The sequence below is a fragment of the Chiloscyllium plagiosum genome, chromosome 7 (assembly GCF_004010195.1).
Source record: "Chiloscyllium plagiosum isolate BGI_BamShark_2017 chromosome 7, ASM401019v2, whole genome shotgun sequence".
Taxonomy (NCBI): domain Eukaryota; kingdom Metazoa; phylum Chordata; class Chondrichthyes; order Orectolobiformes; family Hemiscylliidae; genus Chiloscyllium; species Chiloscyllium plagiosum.
The window spans coordinates 81378591-81402279 of record NC_057716.1 but is presented as its reverse complement, the minus strand read 5'-3'; the positions used below and the strand labels follow the sequence as shown (position 1 = coordinate 81402279).

General features: G+C 39.3%; 1 protein-coding gene across 2 annotated transcripts in view; it reads right to left on the bottom strand.

Moving 5' to 3' along the window:
- Window positions 1-10374: 10374 nt before the first annotated feature.
- Window positions 10375-23689, bottom strand: part of LOC122551728 (rho GTPase-activating protein 15-like) — a 737256-nt gene continuing 723941 nt past the window's right edge. For both annotated transcript variants that reach the window (XM_043694095.1, XM_043694097.1), the window contains exon 15: window positions 10375-15708. In XM_043694095.1, coding sequence (XP_043550030.1) covers window positions 15534-15708 — 175 coding nt within the window. In that variant the 3' untranslated portion in view covers window positions 10375-15533. The remainder of the gene's footprint in view (window positions 15709-23689) is intronic.

Genomic DNA, 23689 nt, shown 5'->3' with positions numbered 1-23689 from the left:
ACCTGGTGTTGTGTGATTTTTAACTTTCTATTTAGTACTTATCCTTCAAAGTGTAAAGAGAAAATTATTAGATACCTATAATTTATATTGTAGTGACTGGGAGAGACAGTTAGCATTAAAACAGAGATTAGTGAGGTAATAGCTTGTGTTGGAAAAAAGGAGAAATTATAATGTATTAAATCAACGTTACCGAGCATATGTGAACACATAGAGGACAGTAAATAATTGTGCAGATTGCCATGTGCAATTATGATTTTGTGGCTATGACAGATACCTGACTCAAGGAAGCGCAGAACAAGGTTTTAAATATCTTGGATACAAGATGTTCAATGAAGATGAGAAATAAGAAAATGAAAAGGGGTGGTATTGGTTAACGGGAACATTGCAGTGCTGGAGAAAGTGAATGTCCCGGTGGGTTCGAGGATTGAATGAATTTAATTGGAATGAGAAACAAAATGCAGTTTTTTTTTAACCATTCATGGGATGTGGGTGTCACTGGCTGGACCAGCATTTTTTGCCCATCTCTAATTGCCCTTGAGAAGGTTGCCTTCTTGAACCAATGCAGTTCATGCACTGGAGGTTGACCCACAATGCCCTTCAAGAGGGAATTCCAGGATTTTAATCCAGCACCAGTGAAGGAACAGGAATATATTTCCAAGTCAAGATGATGAGTGACTTGGAAGGGAAATTGCAGGTGATGGTGCTCCCATGTTTATGCTGCTCTTGCCCTTCTAAATGGAAGTGGTCATGTGTTTGGAAAGTTCTGTCTAAGGATATTTGGAGACTTTCTGAGTGCATATTGTAACTGCTACTGAGCATGAGGGCAATGGATGCTTGTGGATGTGGTGCTAATCAAGTTGACTGTTTTGTCCTGGATGGTGTCAAGCTTCTTGAGTGTCTTTGTAGCTGCGCTCATTCAAGCAAGTGGGAATTATTACATCCCATTCCTGACTTGTGCCTTGCAGACGGAGGACAGGCTATGGGCGGTCAGTGTGTTATTCACTATGGTATTAGAACAAAGAACAAAGGAAATTACAGCACAGGAACAGGCCCTTCGGCCCTCAAAGCCCATACCAATCCACATCCTCTATCTAAACCTGTCCACCTATTTTCTCAGGATCTATATCCCTCTGCTCCGTGCCCATTCATGTATCTGTCTAGATACATCTTAAATGATGCTATTGTGCCCACCTATACCACCTCCGCTTACAATGCGTTCCAGGCACCCACCATCCTCTGCGTAAAGAACTTTCTAAGCAAATCTCCCTTAAACTTTTCCCTTCTCACCTTGAACTCATGATCCCTGGTAATTGAGTCCCCCACTCTGGGAAAAAGTGTCTTGCTATCCACCCTGTCCATATCTCTCATGACTTTGTAGACCTCAATCAGGTCCCTCCTCAACCTTCATCTTTTTGATGAAAGTATTCCTAATCTACTTAACCTCTCTTTATAGTTAGTGCCCTCCATACCAGGCAACATCCTGGTGAACCTCCTCTGCACGCTCTCCAAAGCATCCACTTCCTTTTGATAATGTGGCAACCAGAACTGTACGCAGCATTCCAAATGTGGCCGAACCAAACTCTTATACAACTGTAACATTGCCTACCAACTCTTGTACTCAATACCCATTCTGATGAAGGAAAGCATGCTGTATGCCTTCTTGACCACTCTATCTACCTGCATTGCCACCTTGGATCTGAATGGATCTGAACACCCTGACCTCTCTGTATATCAATTTTCCCCAGGACCTTTCCATTTACCATATAGTTCGCTCCTGAATTGGATCTTATAGAATGCATCACCTCGCATTTGCCCAGATTGAACTCCATCTGTCATTTCTCCACCCAACTCTCAAATCTATCTGTATTCTGCTATATTCTCTGACAGTCCCCTTCACTATCTGCTACTCCACCAGTCTTTGTGTCATCTGCAAACTTGCAAATCAGACCACCTATACCTTCCACCAGATCATTTATATAGTGGTTCGAGCACGGATCCCTATGGAACACCAAAGGTCACAGTTCTCCATTTTGAGAAACTCCCTTCCACTACTACTCTCTGTATTCTGTTGCCCAGCCAGTTCTCTATCCATCTAGTTCGTACACCCTGGACCCATGCAGCTTCACTTTCTTCATCAGCTTACAATGGGGAACCTTATCAAATGCCTTACTGAAGTCAATTTATATGACATCTACAGCCCTTCCCTCATCAATCAACCTTGTCACTTGCTCAAATAATTCTATCAAGTTGGTAAAGCATGACTTTCCCTGCACAAAACCATGTTGCCTATCACTGATAAGCCCATTTTCTTCCAAATGGGAATAGATCCTATCCCTCAGTATCTTCTCCAGCAGCTTCCCTACCACTGACATCAGACTCGCCGGTCTATAATTACCTGGATTATCCCTGCTACCCTTCTTAAACAAGGGGACAACATTAGCAATTCCCAAGTCCTATGGAACTTCACCCGTGATCAAGGATGTTGCAAAGATATTTGTTAAGGTCCCAGCTATTTCCTCTCTCATTTCCCTCAGTAACCCGGGATAGATCCCATCCATACCTAGGGACCTGTCCACCTTCTTTAGGACCACTTTTGTCTTTGTCCATGAGTATTCTAAAGCTTACAGAATTGTGATCACAATTCACAAAGCAATCTACTATTGAAACTTCAACTACCTTGCTGGGCTCATTCCCCAACATTAGGTCCAGTATAGTCCCAAGTTGGACTATTTACATACTGCTCTAGAAAACCCACCTGGATGCTCCTTACGAATTCTGCTCCATCAAGACACCTAACATGAAGTGAATCCCCGGCAATGTTGGGAAAATTGAAATATTCTATCATCACCACCCTGTTGCTCTTACACTTTTCCATTATCTGTTCACATATTTGTACCTCTACCTCACTAAACTATAGGAACATATACACATTGTATCTCTACCTCCATTCCTAATCTCTGACCTGCTCTTGTAGCTACTGTGTTTATGTGGAAAATCCAGTTGAGTTTCTGGTCAATGGTAACTCCCATGAATTTGTTAATTGGGGATTCAATGATGGTAACAACACTGAATACCAAGTGGCAAGGATTAGATTGTCTCTGATTGATGATGACCATTGCCTGGCATTTGAGTGGCGCAAATATTACTTGCCATTTGTCAGCCCTGGTGAAGAGATATCTGGACTTGAAATGTTAGCTTGCTTTCTCTCCATGGATCCTCCCTAACCTACTGTGATCTCCATCATTTGTTGTTTTCAGTATAGATTCCAGAACCTGCAGTAATTTACTCCTACATTGTCCCGATCTTGTTGCAATTGAACATGGACTCCTTTGTATCTGAGGTGTTGCAAATGGTGTTGAACATTGTTCAATCATTGATGAACATCTCCACTTCTGATCTTATGATGGTAGGAAGGTAATTGATGAGGCAGCTGAAGCTAGGGCCTAGGACCCCACCTTGACAGCAATTGCATTGTTCACCAACTAATTGGAGAGGTGTGAAGGAACAAACTTGGAAGAAAATACAGAGAAGTGCAAACATTATCAAGTAGTTAGATAGGAACAACAAAGGAGGATGAAGAGATTAAGAGGAGGAAATAAACTATGAGAACATATACACATTGTAAAAGCTTTTAGAAGTATGTGAAGAGAAAAAGATTAGCAAAGACAAATATAAATTTCTTTCTGTCAGAAACCAAGGAACAAAGAGATGGAAGAACAATTAAATACATATTTTGGCTGTCTTGACAAAGAGTGACGCAAATAACACTCCAAAATATTGGGGAACATGGAACCTAGTAATTGGGAGGAACTGCAAGAAATTAGTATTAGTAGGGAAATACTGTTGGAGAAATTGATGTGATTAAAGGCTGACAAATCCCCAGGCCAATAATCTATACCCAGGGTACTTACGGAAGTGGACCTAGAAATAATGGATGCATTGGTGGTCATTTTTCAAGATTCTATTGTCTCTGAGAATACAGGGAATTATAGATCATAGAATCCCTATAGTGTGGAAGCAGGCCATTCAGCCCATCGAGTCCACAGTGACCCTCTGAAGAGCATCCCAACCAGACCCATCCCCCTACCCTATCCCTGTAACCCTACATTTCCCAGGGATAATCCACTTAACCCACACATCTCTGGACACTATGGTCAATTTAGCTTGGCCAATCCACCTAACCTGCACCTCCTTGGACTGTGGGAGTAAACCAGAGCACACAAAGGAAACCCACACAGGCACGGAGAGAATGTGCAAACTCCATATAGCCAGTCACCTGAGGGTGAAATCGAGCCCTGGTCCCTGGCACTATGAGGCACTAGAGTTAGCCATTGAGCCACTGTGCCACTTGATTCATTGAAGTATCTCTGAAATATACCCAGTGACTAAACCTCCACAGCATCTAGGGTACAGAATTCCAAACATTCACGGTTCCTTTCTGACTTGTCCTATAGTGAGTATAGAAAATTATGTGGCATAGGGATAACATCCCTAGCTCCAGGATTGCTTTCACTCTGGTTTGATTGATATGTCTAATTCATGATTTGCAGATTTTGCCAGATGTGTGGTAGTTAGTTCTTGAAGGTTGAGGATCCATGAGATGTTTGATTGGAGGTTTGTGTGCAATCACACACCTCAACCACATTGCCTCTTTAAGAACCAACCTTGTAGTTATGTGATGGGCAACAACTACAGGTCATTTTTCTGTGTGAAATCTCTGGGCATGTAGTACTAGGAAATACTACTGAAATGTTCTGAATCCTCACTTCTACTTCTTCCTAATGTTCACTTTGTTCTGGCCAGAGAAATCTGTCATGCAAATGATTTCACACACATTTTTACCCTGTCCTGAAAAGCAAGGGTTAAATCCAAACTTAAACCAAATGAAGAAGATTCGATACCTTTATGTGGTAGACTGGTTGAAAGCATCAAATCAGACTAAACAGTGTCATGTTAATAAGGTTTATCATATCACTATGAATCTTAAATCATGTTCAGCAGTGCCTATTTTAATTGCATTAAACTAACAATATGCTCTTTCCACTAATTAGGCCCTTTAGGAATGTCTACATTAAAGTATCTTTAATTTTCATATGCACTGATCATGAAACAAATTACAGATTCTCCCTATATGCTCACATGATTCAACCAAAGGCTTTTGAAAATATGCAAAATTGAAAAGATCTCTATTTAGGTGTTATTAATTTATGAGGTTTCAGTTCATAAGAAGAAAGAGAAGATTAGTTTGTACCTAGTGAGATTACAAAGCTGTAATGTTTCAGAATTGATATTCTTTACTGTCATAGTCAGGTGGTGTAACATAGCTTGTGAGAACAATCTGTAGAACCCAAGCTGAAATGAGCAAAGTAAATATCGAGCAACAGATTGGGGAGGGGATTACAAAGCTGCTAAAACGACACTGCAAACTGCATAAAAAAAGCTCAAGTTGTTTATCTGTACAACCTGAACCTTGAGCTTGTATTACTGTTGTTAACTTCCTGCTGCCTGATGCCACTTTCTGTAATAGATATTGCAATGATTTGTAATCCTTGGATGGTGCAAATTCTCAGAGATTTACCAGAATTCAGCTTTAGCTGTGGCATTGATGTCAATGAGAGCTTAGTTGTTAAGGTGCAAAAAAATGTGAGATTTTGACTACTTGACAGTGAAGTGTTTTACCAATAAACACTTTACAGCCATAAGAGTCAATAGAAATTTTTTTTAACAGTGATGCAGCATGATATTTCCTATTTTCTTATACTGCTTAGTCCCAAAAATCCATTGCAGTTTCACCAGAGTTCAGTTGTTATTTTGGTAGTACTGATCAAAGGGTAAGGTTCAAGTGGCTCGGATTACAAAATTGCATAAAAAGCACGCTCAAACATTCACAATTATAAGAGGGTGGAAATGAGGTTAAGACAGGGACTACTAACATCATGAATTCCCACATCCAAGACATTGCTGCAAAGTTGACTGCAAAATGGAGGTGCACTTGCTCAGGCACCCATAACACTCAGATGACTGGCAGTTCTACTCCGACCGGGGATTCAAGGCAGGATTGTGATCTGCCCCAAATAAAAAATAATAATTGCACATGTAAAAGATACCCCAGATGGAATTTAATGACTTTTTTGACTTCTTAAGTTAACTGTACAAAACCTATGAATGTCACTCCAATGACCCGAATTTTTAAGGAGATAGAATCTGAGTGAAAATAGTGCAGATGCATGTGTCTGGATGTTCTGTTGCTGAACCTGGCCCCTTCCATTTTCACAGACATGTCAAATAAAGATGTATTATAATTTGAATGTTCATGTTTCATATAGGCTGCCTCAGACAGATCTGATATTTGCTCATGGTATGTCCAAACATGATGTGCACTTTAGACCTAGTAGGAGAATGTCTAGAGCTGCTTAGGTTCTTGAGGAGTAGGGTACTTTTTTGAAGAGGTAAAGTCTCAATATATATAAGGTATTGAATACCTTTGGGACCTTAGTGATAGTGTCACTGGAATAGACATCTGTAACACCAAGATAATGTTTTGGGGACATGTATTTGAATTGCATGATGGCAAATGGTGAAATTTGGGATTAAAAAGCTGGTCTCATGGTGACTGTGTAACCATTATTGTTCGATGTGAAAAATGTCCTTTGGGTTTACAAATCCCTTAGCAAAAGAAATCAGCCATCTTTACCTGGCCTGGCCTACATGTGACTCCAAATCCATAGCAATGTGCATGAATCTTAATTGACCTCTGGGAAATTAAGAATGGGCAAAGAATGCTGTCCTCGCCAGTAATGCTCATATGTTGTGACTGAATGTGAAAACTGTAAATTACCCTTTAGCACTGTTAAATATGGACATTAATATGTGTAGAATACCTTGGAACAATTAAGAAATCTGTCAAGGCATAAATTCCCTTCTTTGTAAATATTTGAAATAAACCCAATCCTGTTAAGAATAAACCAGTACTTGCGAGTTCACCCTGTCAGTTGACATAAGCCTTAAGGTTGTCATTATATGGATTAGTGCTTTCATGAGCTGAAAATGTGTTGCTAGAAAAGCGCAGCAGGTCAGGCAGCATCCAAGGAGCAGGAGAATCGACGTTTCGGGCATGAGCCCTTCTTCAGGAATGAGGAAAGTGTGTCCAGCAGGCTAAGATAAAAGGTAGGGAGGAGGGACTTACAGGTGGGGGGGGGGCATGGCATCGTTGCAAGAGGATTCGCAGTAGGTTAAAGGGTTATAGAGAGTGGGCAGGAAAGTGGAGTTGAGACCGAGATGAGATCAACCCTGATCATATTAAATGTCACAGCAGGCTCAAGGGGCTGAATGGCTTACATCTGCTCCGAGCTTTTACGTTCCTATGTTCTCCAGCTCCTGTTTCGTATGTTTTTATTCTTACAAACAGTGGGAGCATAATATAGCGACTTCCATGCCGCGGAGAGGTCAGGAAGAAGATTGCAGGTTAGGAAGGCGGTGCTGAGTTTGACGGATTTGACTGAGACAAGATGGGGGGGAGGGGAAATGAGGAAACTGGAGAAATCTGAGTTCATCCCTTGTGTTTGGAGGGTTCCTAGGCAGAAGATGAAGCGCTCTTCCTCCAGCCATCATGTTGCTATGGTCTGGCAATGGAGGAGTCCAAGGACCTGCATGTCCTTGGTGGATTGGGAGGGGGAGTTGAAGTGTTGAGCCACGGGGTGGTTGAGTTGGTTGGTCCGGGTGTCCAGAGGTGTTCTCTAAAACTTTCCGCAAGTTGGCGGCATGTCTCCCCAATATAGAGGAGGCCACATCGGGTGCTTTCATGATCATAGCAGGGTTTCGGAGTGTTTGGTTTGATTCACAGCTCTAAATGGTCTTTGAAGAAGGATTATGAACACATATTATTGATTTTTACATGAAATTAAAGGAAGTTAAACGTGGCGAATGTATTTCTATCGGAGTGTTTTTCTTTAAAATTAGCGAATTCATCAGTAGACTATCAAAAGGTCTTTTAAATCTCATCATAGTTCCTGACGTCAGCTCATCATGGACACCTGGTGAGTTTGCATTCTAGGTATAAGGGAAAAGGGGTTGACCAGTGGATGATTTACCATATGTACTCGTGTAAAAGTCGATCTCATGTAAAAGTCGACCCCTTATTCTTGGCTGAAAAATCCTGCATTTTCCACATACCTCATGTAAAAGTCGACCCTACTATGTTGCATTACAAACCTCATACAAAGGAAACTACATGTTCCCATTAACCCATTTAAACAAAGTCGCATTCATTCATTTATACCGGTAACTCTACTCATCACCCTTTGTTTACTATTCATTCACTCATTCATTCATAACTCTACTTAGCCCACTTGGTTTACTACAGCACGTTTTGATTGATTGATTCATTTATTCATTCAGACCAGTACGAAATCTATCGGTACTTATCACATTTTTGTTCACTATACATCCAAAAGTTAATATTGTTAAAAAGTTGATCATTTTTATTGTGCCATTATATCTGAAGAAAAGTGAGATATATTAGCTACATAACGATATATCTTTAATAAATTTGTTAATGTTGCTAAGGCTTATAACATATGAGAGTAACTGGGAGGGAAATGGAAGTATTTTGTGGGAAAGTTCAAGACACTTACACATTCAGAATTTAATAAATGTTTCATTTTAAGTCTGTCATTATATCAGGCCATGACGATGTTGAACAGTGTGATTTTGCAGGATTTCAATGAATCTTTGACATGCTCAATTTTCATACCGGCATCTATAAATTAAATTTCCTACCAGTAATTCATTCTTGTTTCTCTTGCTTTTATCCGGTAATTACCTTTACTGTAATTCATTGTGTTTTGCTTGTTTACCTGGGATTAGTTGTGCGATCAAATTGACTTCTGCTAATAATACTGTATTTCGAACTGCAGCATGAATTTCAGCCCCTCAAAACTAGTACCCATGTATTAGTCGACCCTATAAATTGAACCTTTAAAAATAGTCTAAAAGATTCGACTTTTACACGAGTATATATGGCAGTTAGCATGATTGGTCACTAAGTAGGGATAAAGAACAATAGAAAATTAGTAGAGGAGTGTAATTTGGCATGGAGGCTATGAGAGGTTTGGATAGGTAATGGATGAGGTGGCATGGGTTGCCATAGATAGGGCATGGGTATTTTGTGTGAGGAGTGAGGAATGAAGGCCAGAGGATTGATTTTATTCTTCCTTAATGCATTTGACAAAGTGTCTGTGTACGACAGCAGTCTTCAATCCAGCCTGCTTCTGCTCCTGGTAGCCTCTGAAATCTCTGCAGGGTTACAGACTATGACCCCCATTTTCAATGGCTCCCTGGAACATAGATCCAAATATTTTCCTGGGCAGGGTGTGTGAACGTGCAACTTTCTTTGACTCTGCACTGAAGACTTGGAAAGAAAAATTCAGGCCTATCTATTCAATTCCTTGAATAAATAGATATATATATCTTTACTTGGCAACCTATGACCATATCTACATTGTAAATAAAACTTACCTTTAACTGCCTTTATGTTCATTCAAGACTAATTCCCTGGCCCTGCTTTAAATTTTATTGAATGGAAGAAGTGTTTCTCCAAAGCTGGGAAGAGATGCGAATGAGAGGTCATGTCCTCACTTCCTCTTAACTTGTACACTTCCAAATTATCATTTCAAATCCATTCTCTTATTTGAAAGAGGATTGTTCTGTGAAGTGATTGATGTTATTAGGACTTTAAGGTACTAGATATAGTGGACCATAGATTAGAGAGGATTATTTCCAGTAGATAGAAACCAAGGAGGATGTGGTCTGTGCTTGAATGTGGTTAAATTCCAAATTAATCTGCTGAACTGGTAGTGAACAAGGGGCAATCTATGGCATAAACTCTTTCAGGAGACAGTGGGAGAAATTAACATTGATTCATTCAAATGCAAATTGGATAGATTTGCAGAAAACAATATTTCTGTTTACAAGATATGATTAATCTAAATCATGACTAATGCTCAGTGTAATCAGCTTTAGCAGGAAAATGGTGAAGAAGGATATATAGTTCCCAAAGTTTCCTACCTTTGGGGTTTTCCTTGAATCTTGGTGTCTGGTGCAGTCAGTTAATTGCCATTATTAGTCAATTACGCCATTATTAATGTATTAAATGAGTCTGGTGTAAAGTAAACTAGATGGATCCTTTATAAAACAAATCTTGATTCTTTTATCATTTAGCAATTTCAATGATCCTATGTAACATTTGTAGAAACTAAGTGACAGGTGTTGGGCTAAATATTTTATTGGGTTAAAAATAATACCTGGAGTGAGAGAGCAAGAGATTAGGAGTAAGATATCTTAATTTACAAAACATAAACAAAATATCAGACTGTATTAATGGCTTAAGCAGCTAAGCTTTTATTTTTGCTATCAAAACAAAGATAACATGGTGAAAAACATGGCAAAGCTTGGACTGTAATTTTTTTACTGGACAGCAAAACGGGTTTGATACTTAAAGAACTTATTTCTGCAATTGAAGCAATAAACATGGGTTGCATGCAAGATAACAAATTTCGATGAAGACAATAGACTGAATCTTATTTTTTTTGATAAAGTCCACATTATATTGAGTTTTTTTGGAATGTCTGTCATCATGAGGCTTTGCGAGTTATTTTGCTTTATCTTATCAAATCTGCCTCATTATCTACCATATTCCTGTGGTGTCTCTCCTGTCTGATTCACAACACATCTTACCACAGGCCATTCCCACAACAGGTTGACACTTATCTGATATCCCAGAATTCACCAGCATCCCTTTCAGCTGCACCATATTTAAAAGGCCAATGTGTGCCCAGACAAGCACTGTCAGTCTGAAGCTGTCCTGTAAAGTTGCTGACTTTTACGTGGACCCGACAGGTGGGCAACATTGATGACCCATTTTGTAGGCAAAGTCCCGGAGGCTCTGCTGGATGGAGTGCAAATGTAAATCTCCCTCCTTCTCCAAGAGTAGCAATGAAGGCCATGACACCAGAACATGCCAACTTGATCTGAGGTTTCCACCCAGTTGGCGCACTCTCAGCCATCAGGAGGAATGCCCAGCAATGTAAGAAGAATATCAATGTTGTTCTCCACTGCACAGGATTGGTTCCACCATCTTTTCTCCGATTCCTCATACTCAATCTGTCTCAATGTGTCTGCGCTACTCTACCCCCTTTCCATTAAGTCACATGCTCTATGACTCTCATTATTACCTGCAACATTTTCTGCACTTGTTCTCACACAAGCCAACCCCTGATAGCACTAACTATGCATGTCCTCTGCGCTGACTATTCAATTGTTTTGCATAAATAGTAATGTCTTTGCCACCCACTTTCACTGCCTGCAATACTTGGCCCTTTCTCATTACAAGAGGAAGACAGCCTACAATAGGCAGCAAGAGTCAAGATCCTGTCATTCAGCTCCTTGCCTTTAATGAAGTGAAGATCCGACACTGACTGTCCTGAGCAGGGCCTGAACTGGTACGGAGACTGCCCTTGACTTACTGTGTCAAGATCCCCTGACTGAAGACTATCCCCCTTGACTTGATTGAGACCTGCTGTCGACTATGGCAAGCTTCCTGGCTTTGTGGTTATGCTAAATGGCAAGGCAAGTCTGCAGTATTATGAGACTAGTATGACTGATTGGCAAAGTGCAAAACAACACATCAAGGCAGTACTAAGAATGGATGCAGTGAGCATGCTCTCTAATATCATGTGAAGAGCCCATAGTTGCAGCCTAATCCATTCCATGATCTGGCTGTGTGTCTCTGAGCACAGTGTCCTTGCAGCAACATTACAATGATAGCTGCTGGTGCAGCTTGAGGTGCAGCATTGAAATGCAGGACCATTTTATAAGTACATTAGTGAGAGTACTTACAGATTGACACATGTTGAATGTCAAAGTCCATGGATGTGGTGTGTATATATGTGTTCATGTGCATGTATATGTTTTACTGGTGGCCGTGGAGATGCTTTGGGATGTTGGTGCTTGGTGTCATCCAAATCAGAGCAAGCAGTGAGCCAAATCTACCAGGTGCCAACTCTAGTTTCCTTGTCAAGTTTTTCCAACATCTGGCCTATTTGGTGAGTTTGTCAAGGTGGGAGTGTGCATATTAATGAGGTGTTTCAGGTCTTTAATAAAGGTGTTTAACAAGCAATAATGACCATCAATTGGAATCTAGTGGGAATCTCACCTGGCCGCTTGTGAAAAGCCTAACAGGTGGTGCTAGATGATCTTTATATCGGGCCTCACCGCATTCATTGTTTGATTCTGCTATAAATCTCTGCATAGCTCATGTTGCTTAGACCCCTAAAAGATTGCGCCCATTACATAAAATCAAAAATCAGCTAAAATAAGTCAGGCACAATTCTAGAGCATATATTTTCAGTAAAAAAGCCTTTGTCTCCATTTTTCATTGAATTTTAAAATTGAACTGGATCTCAGAAGTCTCAATTTAGTATTAAAAACCAAACCAATAAATCTGCATCCATTCTCCTTCTCGTAACTATCCTTTGCAGAATCAAGTTTGATTATAATCAATAACAAAATTGTCAGTTTGATTGAACAGTGTACTATCAGTGCTCAAAAACCATGGGAAGTATACCTGGAATCTTATAAACAGTTTCCCTCACTGTGTTTACATTTCTATGTAACTGAACAAATGAATACAAGGCTGAAAAATACATTCATATGTACAACAGGTTCATAAAGGAACAACATGCAACAACATTTCTTTCTCATTCTGAGGTTTGATTATTCCAGGAAAAAGGCAAATACTGAACGCAAACAATGTATCTTTTCTTCTGTGACCAATCATGATCCAACCAGTTTTGCTAAATCAAACTGATGATTTGAAAGCTCAAAAAGGTGTTAGGAATGAGAGATGACCGTATTTTTATTTTAAAATGGAATGAGATTTTATGTGTTGAATTCTGATTATATTCTAATTCAGTTGTAATTCAGGTATATTAATTAATGTATCAACAACATTATTGATTTTACAATACTTCACAGATATTGTTGACTTGCTGATGCAATCAGGCCTGGTCTGAGCTATGCAAATTGGTGTTTGTAAGGTTTGTAAGGTATAATTTTACTTAGTAATTTTAGTACTTTGAAAATAACTTAGCCTCAGTATTCTCTTATTAGGAGATAGGGCAGGAAAGTTGTCCATTGTTGAAGCTTGGAGACTGAAACAAAAGCCAGTGGGTTCCAATTTCCCATCACCTATCAGGTAGGTACCTGCCTCTTAAGTCACCTCTCCACAGCAAACATTTGAAAGCCAAATATCTTTATTGCTGTTCTAAAGATCTGTACTTCTGTGCTACCACGAGCATTTTAGACTTGCCATCCATTAATTATAGCTGACAGTGGAAAGTTATTGAACTGTATCAAGCATAACAATGAACTGGAAATGCTTCATTGATACTAAATGTTACTAGTAACTGCAACACTTAATTCACACCCTATCACGAGTGGTTTATTGACAAGAATTAGACTTGTTTGCCTCACACCTTTAATTCCACAACCTATGCAGAGTAAGTGTTAGCAATTCAAGGCCAGATTAGTAGGTAGGAATCAACTTCTAATGGTAGTGAGGAGAAACAGCCAGAATTTGGTCTGACACAAAGCAAACTGTCTGGCACGAGCTGAATGCCTCCCACCAGCTGCATGTGACAATTTGTGAAAGTGAAAAATCAACCTGACAAGGGCGAGAAGCAAAGTAGGAAATCAAACATCCAAATTCCAAAATCTATGCATAGTACCTTTTCTGTTTGTGAAATTACTCCCATTACTCAAATAGCAAAACTCTATCCATAAAGGTATCGACCCAAGAATATTTCAATACACTTGGATGTTTGGGGCTGGAGAAAAGAAATACATTAAATATACTGAATTAACTTAAGTCATAGAAATAAGTTAATTTAGCAAATACTGGGCTATTATCAATTTCATGCTGAACATCTTGTGATATTTATAAAGTGACTAATTCAGTATGTCTAATCACAGGTAGTGAGTGTTAAGGGGCAACTTACCCTTGTGGGATATACTAGACAGTTTGATCCAATCATTGTCTTCAGTCAATACACTCTTAGATCTAAAAATATACATATATTCATGCTGCACCCTTGATTTTGGTCCTTGGACCTCATTTCCAGGAAGTAGATGATCTATGGAGGGAAGAAACAGTGTGTTGTGCATTCGGCCACAGTTAAGACAGGTGTGTCAATGAGGAAGTGGCCAGCGAGATCGCAGTGGCTAGATTTGGGATGATGTGAGATCAACAACTAAGGCAAGGTGTTCTGTAGCCATGGGGAGTCGGAGTCTTAAGAATAGAATTAAGGTTATTCAGTCCCTCAAGTTTGTTCCATCTTTCATGGTTGCTATAGATTCTATTCTGCCCTAAACTCCATATGAGTTTACACTCATTGGTAGCTAAATTCTATTGACCTTTGATTTAAAATTATAGCTCATGGGAGAGTGTTCCACACTCCTACAATCATTGCTTGAAGTACACTTCCCAATCTTTCTGCTGAACAGACTGGGAGAGAGATGGATGAGAAAATTGCTTGTCTGAATGGTGGCTCACTCGTTCTTTTAAAATGGGAGTTTGGCAAGTTGCATTCTGGTCTTACATTCAATAAAGTACATTTGAAATAGATTGAGATTTTATACTACAGGTTTTGTGGATACCAGGAGCCAATACAGACCAGTGAGGACAGGGGTGATGAGTGAGTGGATCGTGGTGCATGCTTGCATAAAAGCTGCAGAGTTTTGGATATGTTGTAACAATTTAGAACCAAATACCAATTCAATGGGCAGCTCTTTTATGTTTTAGATGTCCCGAACAATCAAAAACAAGAACTTGCTGAGAGACCAATGTGTTTCTAAAAAGGAATAGTGCCAATTTTAGCAAATGCCTCAGTCGGTATTAACAGTGAACAGCTTGGAGATGAAAACCTAAAATGACTTTATAATTTAAGTTTGATTCTTCTAAATAACCATAATTTTGCTAATATAATTAATGTGAGTTTTTCACCTGACTTTTGCTAAAATGACTTTAAACTTTTTTTTGATTATTAGGATGCAGAGTTTTGTTGTATTTTCATCTTGTTTTGTTAATTAACCATGCAGCTATGATTCTGACTACATTCTGGCTGACCAATAGATACAATAAAAATCAGTAGATTTCAGTAACTCCATGAAAATGGAGGCTGTTTTGTCCCAGTTGGATTTTGATTGAGGGAAGCAATTTCAAATTCAGTTGTCAGCTGTCCGTTGATTTGAGAATGACTTAAGTAGTGATCAATCAGTGATTGTATAGTGGACTAAAAAAAAACCTAGCCTCAGGTAAATATCAACTATATAGGTTAATACAAATGAAAACACATTGAGGGAGGATACAAAAAATAAACAAGCAGCAGAACCACACACTGTCTTATACAAAAATTCAGCAAACACAAGTCCTTGGAGTACACTATTATCCCACTAAACAAGAGGCATCTTCATTTTCCCTACGGGTCGAAGATCTCAGTATGCTCTGTGAGGATCAGATCAATTATCTGGTTCTGGTATGTCATGAACACTGCCATGTTCGAGCTTTCATTTTCAGGCCACATAAGAGTTGGTCCAAATACGATGCCTAAACTCTGCGATGACATGAGATTCACCAGTGCTTTCGCTATAATCCTGGAATTTTAAAAAAAAGGACAGAGAAATTAACATGATTAAGACAGTAGTTTGCTTTAGTCAACAAAGAGAATGAAATGTATTTCAGAGTTTAGTTGAAACTTGAGCTCATAAAAATGAAGCATTGCAATGATTAGGAATAATACAATGTTAACCATTCATTAGTATCAGCTTAGTTTAAATTCTGAATAATCTAACAAAGTTACATACTTCCATATGTAATTTAACAATGTTGTTCAAGAAAAGCTGGAAACTCACTTAATGTGGGTGAATACATGTTGAAAAATGCATGTTAGAGACAGAGATGAGATTTATGTTAATAAATTTGATTATGTTCATATTTAAAAATCAGAACTGGAAGATCAGTGTGAAAATCTGGCACTGTTTGTTCCATTTAACCTTATCCAGGCCCAGTACAGTCTTTGGAAACTTGACTTTAATGAACATGTATAAAATAAAGCTTTACATCAAATGCAGAAATAGTTCAAAGTGTTACTTTTCAAAGATGCGAACAGTGTTTTGTAGGAAAATATACCACCCATTTTACACATAGCAAGCTCATACAGCAGCACTAAATTCAATTATAACAATAATCTATTTTTGGATTGTTGGAAGAGGATGGTTGATTAGGTTGTGAAGCAAGCTTTAATTTTCTCTAAGATTGTCAAAATATCTTTCATATTTGAAAATGGCAGATAGACTTAATGCTTAATCTGAGGAAAAACATTCTAATGCCATGCCATCTTAGGACTATGTTGGAGTTACGTCTTGGATGATACAGTTAAAGCAATGAACTGGGTTTAGACCCATATTATTTTGACCTAGAGATAAGAATGCTACCAACTGAGCCAAGGTGACACACTGGAAAAAAACCAACCAAACAATATATCTCTAGAATACAGTATTATTCCTCTACACTTAGAGTCATAGAGATGTACAGCATGGAAACAGACCCTTCGGTCCAACCTGTCCATGCCGACCAGATATCCCAACCCAATCTAGTCCCACCTGCCAGCACCCGGCCCATATCCCTCCAAACCCTTATCAATTCATATCTGGCAGCAATCAAATAATAATGTTATAAACTCTCTTGTGAACACCTGCTTTTGTGATGCATCTTGAGTTGGGTATAAGTATTTATAATTACAAGTTGCTGTTGTTTTCTAAGAGACGTTGTGTAACATTAGCTTCTGTAAATCCCAAACCAGTCAAACATGATTAATTTAAGCTAATTTTATTAAAAGAACATGATAATAGCATTCCAGTTATCACGTTAGAATGGCATTTTATTATTTTTCTTTATTTTTAATTGTGAACTGGAAAGGAAAAGAACTGGAAAGGAAAAGACAAGGATCATTTAAAGATTGCTGCACTTTTTAAAAGCAAGTAACCCGGCACTCATTGCAAGTACAGTTTACACAGCTGCTTGTTGAAGCAAAAGTGGAAGCCTAGTTTGCGGACGAGCTAAAGCCAAGGGCTGTGCACAAATGGAGCTTTGGCTGGTAGCTGATTGGCCTCTGGACTAGTGATCAAAGGCTTTTTACCTGCCAACAACTATGTTTTTGGCTCCCTGGTAGCTGAACATCTTGGGTTGTGAATGTTTTAGGAGAAACCATTGGACCTCTGAAGAAAAAAGAGCTATGCTTTTACCCTGCAGTAAAAAGCAACTCAAGCCTGAAGGTAGCTAGATATTTCACCTTTCCATTTGCTGTATGTTGTGACTTTTAATTGATAACTCAAAAATTGTTACAAGTAGGAACCTGTTACTCGTTGTCACTTGTGAACACTTGGATGTATCTGGAGAAGGAGTTTCAAGTACATCCCTACAAGTCTATGAATCTAAGAAGCAGCATTTTGATGCTGGCATTTTGGCACAAGAAACATCTCAATAAACCCTGTCGACAAGGAGTACTGAACAATCTTTCCAGTATTTCCTGCCTTCCATGACATTTTCTTCTTGTCCATGTTTTGTGTGTATAGATGAGTTGAGTTTATAAAGAGGTCAGAATTTCAACTAATTCTGTAGTTCATACTGTAGTTCATACTGTAGTTAGAATCTATATATTTTAAATGATTACTCATTCTTGTTAACTACAGAAGCCAGATTTCTGCTTTCTATCAATCTGGGTCAAAAAGACAGATGAATTAGGGAATCCTGAATACTTTTAAAAATCTGTAACTTCTGTGATGACTTCAGGTTTAGTGGGACTTGATTTCCAGCATGAGGTGTAACAATAATCAGACAACATTTACACTCCTATATGTCTTTTTTAAATCAATAGTATCAGAGGATGGTGCACAATTTCTCTTGGATTATTCAAAAACCATTTTCAGATTAGCTTATAACAATCTGACAGAATTGGGAAAATAAAGAAAACCAACCTCTCATATAATGCATGCAAATATGGCAATAAAAAGGCCGAGTTTATTAGTCGCTAATATGCTTTTTAAGAATGACCATTAATTACAATACCAGGGAAATAATTAAAACACGGGGAATGCTTTCTTAAAAAGACTGATACTTGGAATTTTAAGATATGGCTTAATCTAGCATTGTGTGAACCAGCCTGAGAAGTTGAAAGATCAGTTAAATTATTTAGATTCCCCTTTATATTTAAATAATTGCTTATTCTGTAGTGCTCCACCCCACAAGTTCACTCTTTTGCATGCAGGAAATATTTTGTTTGCAAAGCTGGACGTCCTTACACTTCACTTGGATTTATGCTCTGGGGCAAGACAATGGGTGAAGTAACATGAATTAAGCAATGAACAATCTCAGTCTGGTTCCTGGTGGGTTTGAATCTATGGCAGCAACTGCCTGTAATTCAATGTTAATTGGTACTAAATTGGCAGTCTTAATCAAAGAGACCTCAAGGATGGTGAGTGCAAATGCCACATTAAAGCACAAAAATACTGTTACTCTTCTGAAATCATTTATGTGTTGGTGGGAAATTCTGACTATAAGTGCAAAAAATGAGAAAATTGTTATGTCTTCTGGTTTGCAGAAGTTTAAAAGTATCAAATGGGACGGCACAGTGGCTCGGTGGTTCACACTGCTACCTCATGGTGTCAGAGACCTGGGTTCAATTCCACCCTAGGGCGACTGTGTGAAGTTTACACATACTCCCCGTGCCTGTGTGGGTTTCCTCTGGGTACTCCATTTTCCTCCCTCAGTCCAAAGATGTGCAGGTTAGGTGGATGGGCATTCTAAATTGCTCATAGCATCCATGGATGTGCAGGCTAGGAGGATTATCCATTGGCAATGCATGATTACAGCAATAGGGTAGGGAGTTGGATCTCGGTGGGATCCTCTTCAGTGGGCTGATGTGGACTCAATGGGCCATATAGCCTGCTTCCATACTGTAGGGATTCTATGAGAGGAAAAAAGATTTAAGAAGAACCTGAGGGGCCACATTTTTACACAGAGTGTGTTTACTGCATGGAATGAACTGCCAGAGGAATTGGTGGATGCAGTTGCAGTTATAACGATTAAAGTACATTTGGATAAGTACATGAATAGGAAAGGTTTAGAGGGACATGGGTCAGTAATAAGGTAGGGAGGTGGGTCTGGTGGGTTGCTGTTTTGAGATTCAGGGTGAAGCATAGAAACAGAAAAAAGATGCAGGAGTAGGTCATTCGACTCTTTGAGCCTGCACCATCATTCAATATGATCATAGCTGAACATGCAATTTCAGTATCTCATTCCCGCCCTCTCCCCATGATCCCTTTAGCTGCAAGTGCCATGTCCAGCTCCCTCTAATGAACTGTCCACAAAGCTTCTTGTGGGAGAGAATTCCACAGGTTCACAACTCTGAGTGAACAAAATTCTTCCTCATCTCACACCTGAATGGCTTATCACTTATTCTTAGACTGTGACCTCTTGTTCCAGACTTCCCCAACATTTGGAACATTTTTCTCATGTCTAGCCTGTCCACTCCCATCAGGATTTTATATGTTTCTAATCTCCCCTCATTCTTCTAAATTCCAACAAATACTAGCCCAGTCAACTCAGTCTTTCCTCATATGTCAGTCCTGCCATCCTGAGAATCAGTCAGGTGAACCTTTGCTGGGTTCCCTCAATTGCAAGAATGTCCTTCCTCAGACTAGGAGATCAAAACTGCACACAATACTCAAGGCCTGGCTTCACCAAGGCCCTGTATAACTGCAACCACACATCCTTACTTCGATACTCAAATTCTTTTGCTATGTGGGAGAGCAGGACATTAGCTTTCCTCACTGCCTTCTGCACCTGCATGCCAACCTTCAACGACTATTCCACCATGACACCCACGTCTCATTGCATCTCACTTTTTCCGAAACTGCCTCCACCATTCAGATATTAATCTGCCTTCCTGTTTTTGTGACCAAAGTGGATAATCTCACATTTATCCAAATTACATTGCATTTTCCAAGTGTTTGCCCACTCACCCAGTCTTTCCAAGTCACCCTGCAGCTTATTAGCATCCTCCTCACAGCACACACTGCCACTCAGTTAGTGTCATCTGCAAACCTGGAGATATGGCATTCAATTCCTTCATCCAAATCATTAATGTGTATCCTGAGCAGCTGAGGTCCCAGCACTGAAATCTGCAACATCATATTACACCACCATTTATTTCAAATCTCTGCTTCCTGTCTGCCAACCAGTTGTCTATCCATGTCATTACATTCCCTCCGATACCATGAGCTTTAATTTTCCTTACTAATCTTTTGTGTGAAATCTTGTCAAAAGCCTTTTGGAAGTCCAGATACACATCTACTGATTCACCATTGCCTACCTTACTGGTCACATCCTCAAAAAAATTCCATAAGATCTATAAAGCATGGAGTTGGGATATCTGGTTGGCATGGACAAGTTGGACCGAAGGGTTTGTTTCCGTGCTGTACATCTCCATGACCCTGTGACTTTCCTTTAGTGAATCCACGCTGAGTTCTGTCACCACTTTCCAAATGCTCAGTTATTACATCCTTAATGAAGGACTCCAGCATTATCCCCAGCACTGATGTCAGGCTAACTGGCCTATAATTCCCCATTTTCTCTCTCCCACCTTTCCTAAAGAGGGGGTTGACATTGGTTATCCTCCAGTCCATTGGAACTCTTCCAGAGTCTACAGAATGCAGAAAAATGATCACCAATAGATCCTCTATTTCCAAGGCCCCTTCCTTAAGTACCCTTGGAAGCAGAGCATCAGGCTCTGAAGAATTATTGGGTTTTAATCCCATCAATTTCCCAATACCATTTCCTTCAGTTCCTCCTTCATGCTTGACGCTCTGTCCCCTTGCATTTCCTGGAGATTATTTGTGTCCTCCTTAGTGAAGACAGATCCAAAGTGTTTGTTCAACTGGTCTGCCATCTCTTTGATGTCCATTATTTGGATTCAATGGGCAGAACAGCCTGTAAGGATTCTATGCTTCAATGATCAGACTTGAAAGCTGAATCTTATTTTTGGCTAAGTGTAGCTTCTGTTGAGCTTTCTTGTGTTTTTTTTTTGCTACGAGTCCTAGTGAGCATCTTATCAAAACTGCCTCATTAACTATCTATCCTGCTCCTGTAGCATCCCTCACCTCCAATTCCATCTCCGATTTGCCATATCCCATTCCTGGAACAAGTCCCACTGCTAGGATATCCTAGCATTGACTGGCACCATGGTATTGGCATCACTTTTAACAGACTGTTGTGTACCTGGACAAGCTCTGTTAGTCGTACTTCCAGGCATTTGCACTGGACATGACAAAGGAAATTTTACACTCTGTGGGCAAGGCCCTGTGGGTCTTGCTGTATGTGTTGGTACACCCTCTTCCCCCAGGACAACCAGAGGTGGTCTTACTCGAACAGCCTGACATTGACATCTGGGTCACTGCAGTCTCAGGTGCCTGGAAGGGGATAATGGCCTAGTGGTATTATCATTTTACTGTTAATCCAGAGACCCAAGTAATGTTCAGGGAACCCAGGTTTGAATCCTGCCATGGCAGATTGTAGAATTTGAATTCAATAAAACAATCTAGAATCCATTCTTGAGTGTCGGTGAAAAGCCCATCTGGTTTACTAATATCCTTTAGGGAAGGAAACTACCATCTTTGCTTACATGTGGCTCCAAACCCACAGCAATGTGGTTGATTCTTAACTGCCCTCTGGGCAATTAGAGCTGGGCAATAAATATTGAGTTAGCCAGTGACATCCATATCCCATGAATGGAAAAAAAAGGAATACACTGCATTTTGGGAAGAAAGCCAGCATAAGTACCACCATCATCTCTGAAAACTCAAATTTATCTTCTGACAATGGTTTCAAACTAAATTCTCAGAATATTAGCCTGGGGCTCTGGGTTACTAATCCAATGACATTGCTAACACACAACCATATTTTGAGTTTGTCTTTTACAATGATAAAGTTTGCACTCAGAGTACAAAGCCCCCCAAAAGACCCTAAACTATCAACTTTTAATCTGGTTTCCTGAATTTTTTGATTATGTTTTTCAATCTTGTTGAAAAAGTTTCAACAGGTTCACCTGGTTCTTGCCTTAAGCTTTGAAATTCATGTTGGTGGGTCCAATAATGTGCCTTTGGCTAGAGATGCAGATTATATTTACAAAATTGTGGCTGGGTATTTTACTGTCATGCCCCCTCACCCCTCAGCAATTAAACAGATTTCTCTCCTGTTCACAACAGGATTCAATTAATTCAGTATGAAGTGCACTTAAAATGTTATGGTCTTATTCACAAACACTTATTGTCACCACATTATGCCTTCTAATGCTCAGAAATTTGAAATAATCATGTTTTTAGATACAAAATGCTGGAACTTCATTCACTGTATCTTTTTATGGGTGTGCATGTTGACAGATGCATTACTGTTTAGCATCTGAATGTAGTGCAGATGTAAGTTTGGTTTTTTGGGTGCATATTCTGATTGCAATTAGTTTCTGGTTCTTGATGAGTAAAATATCAAGATAACAAAAAAACTTTTGATTCTCATTCATTCTGTTGAACCTAAGAATCTCCTTGCTTTTCATTTTTCCCAGGTTTAATGATCAATTAGTCTTTATAGTCAACATGTTTACTGGGGCAGAATCCACTGCCATCAAGAATATATTCAATTTCCATTTATTTGATATTTTTAAGGATATTTGACATATTAAAATTACAGGCATTGTATGCTCGAGCTTTATTTTAAATTTAAAGATAATTAACTGGACAAAGTAAGAGTCAAATTAGTTTTAGCAGTGGCCATAGTGGTTTGGCTAAATTGTAAACATTATTAAATTACTCCATCTTGAATTGAAGGAATCTGTCATGATGATCTGTTGACAGTGCTGATAGAGACACATCCAACCAGTATCATCCTGGTTATAAAGGAGGATAGTAAAAGTTTTTTAGGTATATGAAAGGCAAAAAAATGGTTAAGACTAAAATTGGGCCCTAGAAGACAGAAACAGGGGAATATATTACGGGGAACAAAGAAATGGCAGAAGAATTGAATTGGTATTTCAGATCTGTGTTCACTGGGGAAGACACAAGCAATCTCCCTGAAGTAACAGTGGCTGAAGGACCAGAACTGAAGGGAATTTATATTTGCCAGGAATTGGTGTTGGAGAGACTGTTAGGTCTGAAGTTTGATAAGTCCCCGGGGCCTGATGGTCTACATCCCAGGGTACTGAAGGAGGTGGTTCGAGAAATCATGGATGCTTTGGCGATTAGTTTCCAGAGTTCGATAGTTTCGGGATCAGTTCCTGCGGATTGGAGGGTGGCTAATGGTATACCACTTTTTAAGAAAGGTGGGAGAGAGAAAGCAGGAAATTATAGACCAGTTAGTCTGACCACAGTGGTGGGAAAGATGCTGGAGACTATTATAAAGGATGAAATTATGACACATCTGGATAGTAGTAACAGGATAGGTCAGAGTCAGCATGGATTTATGAAGGAGAAATCATGCGTGACTAATCTTTTGGAATTTTTTGAGGATGTAACTCTGAAAATGGAC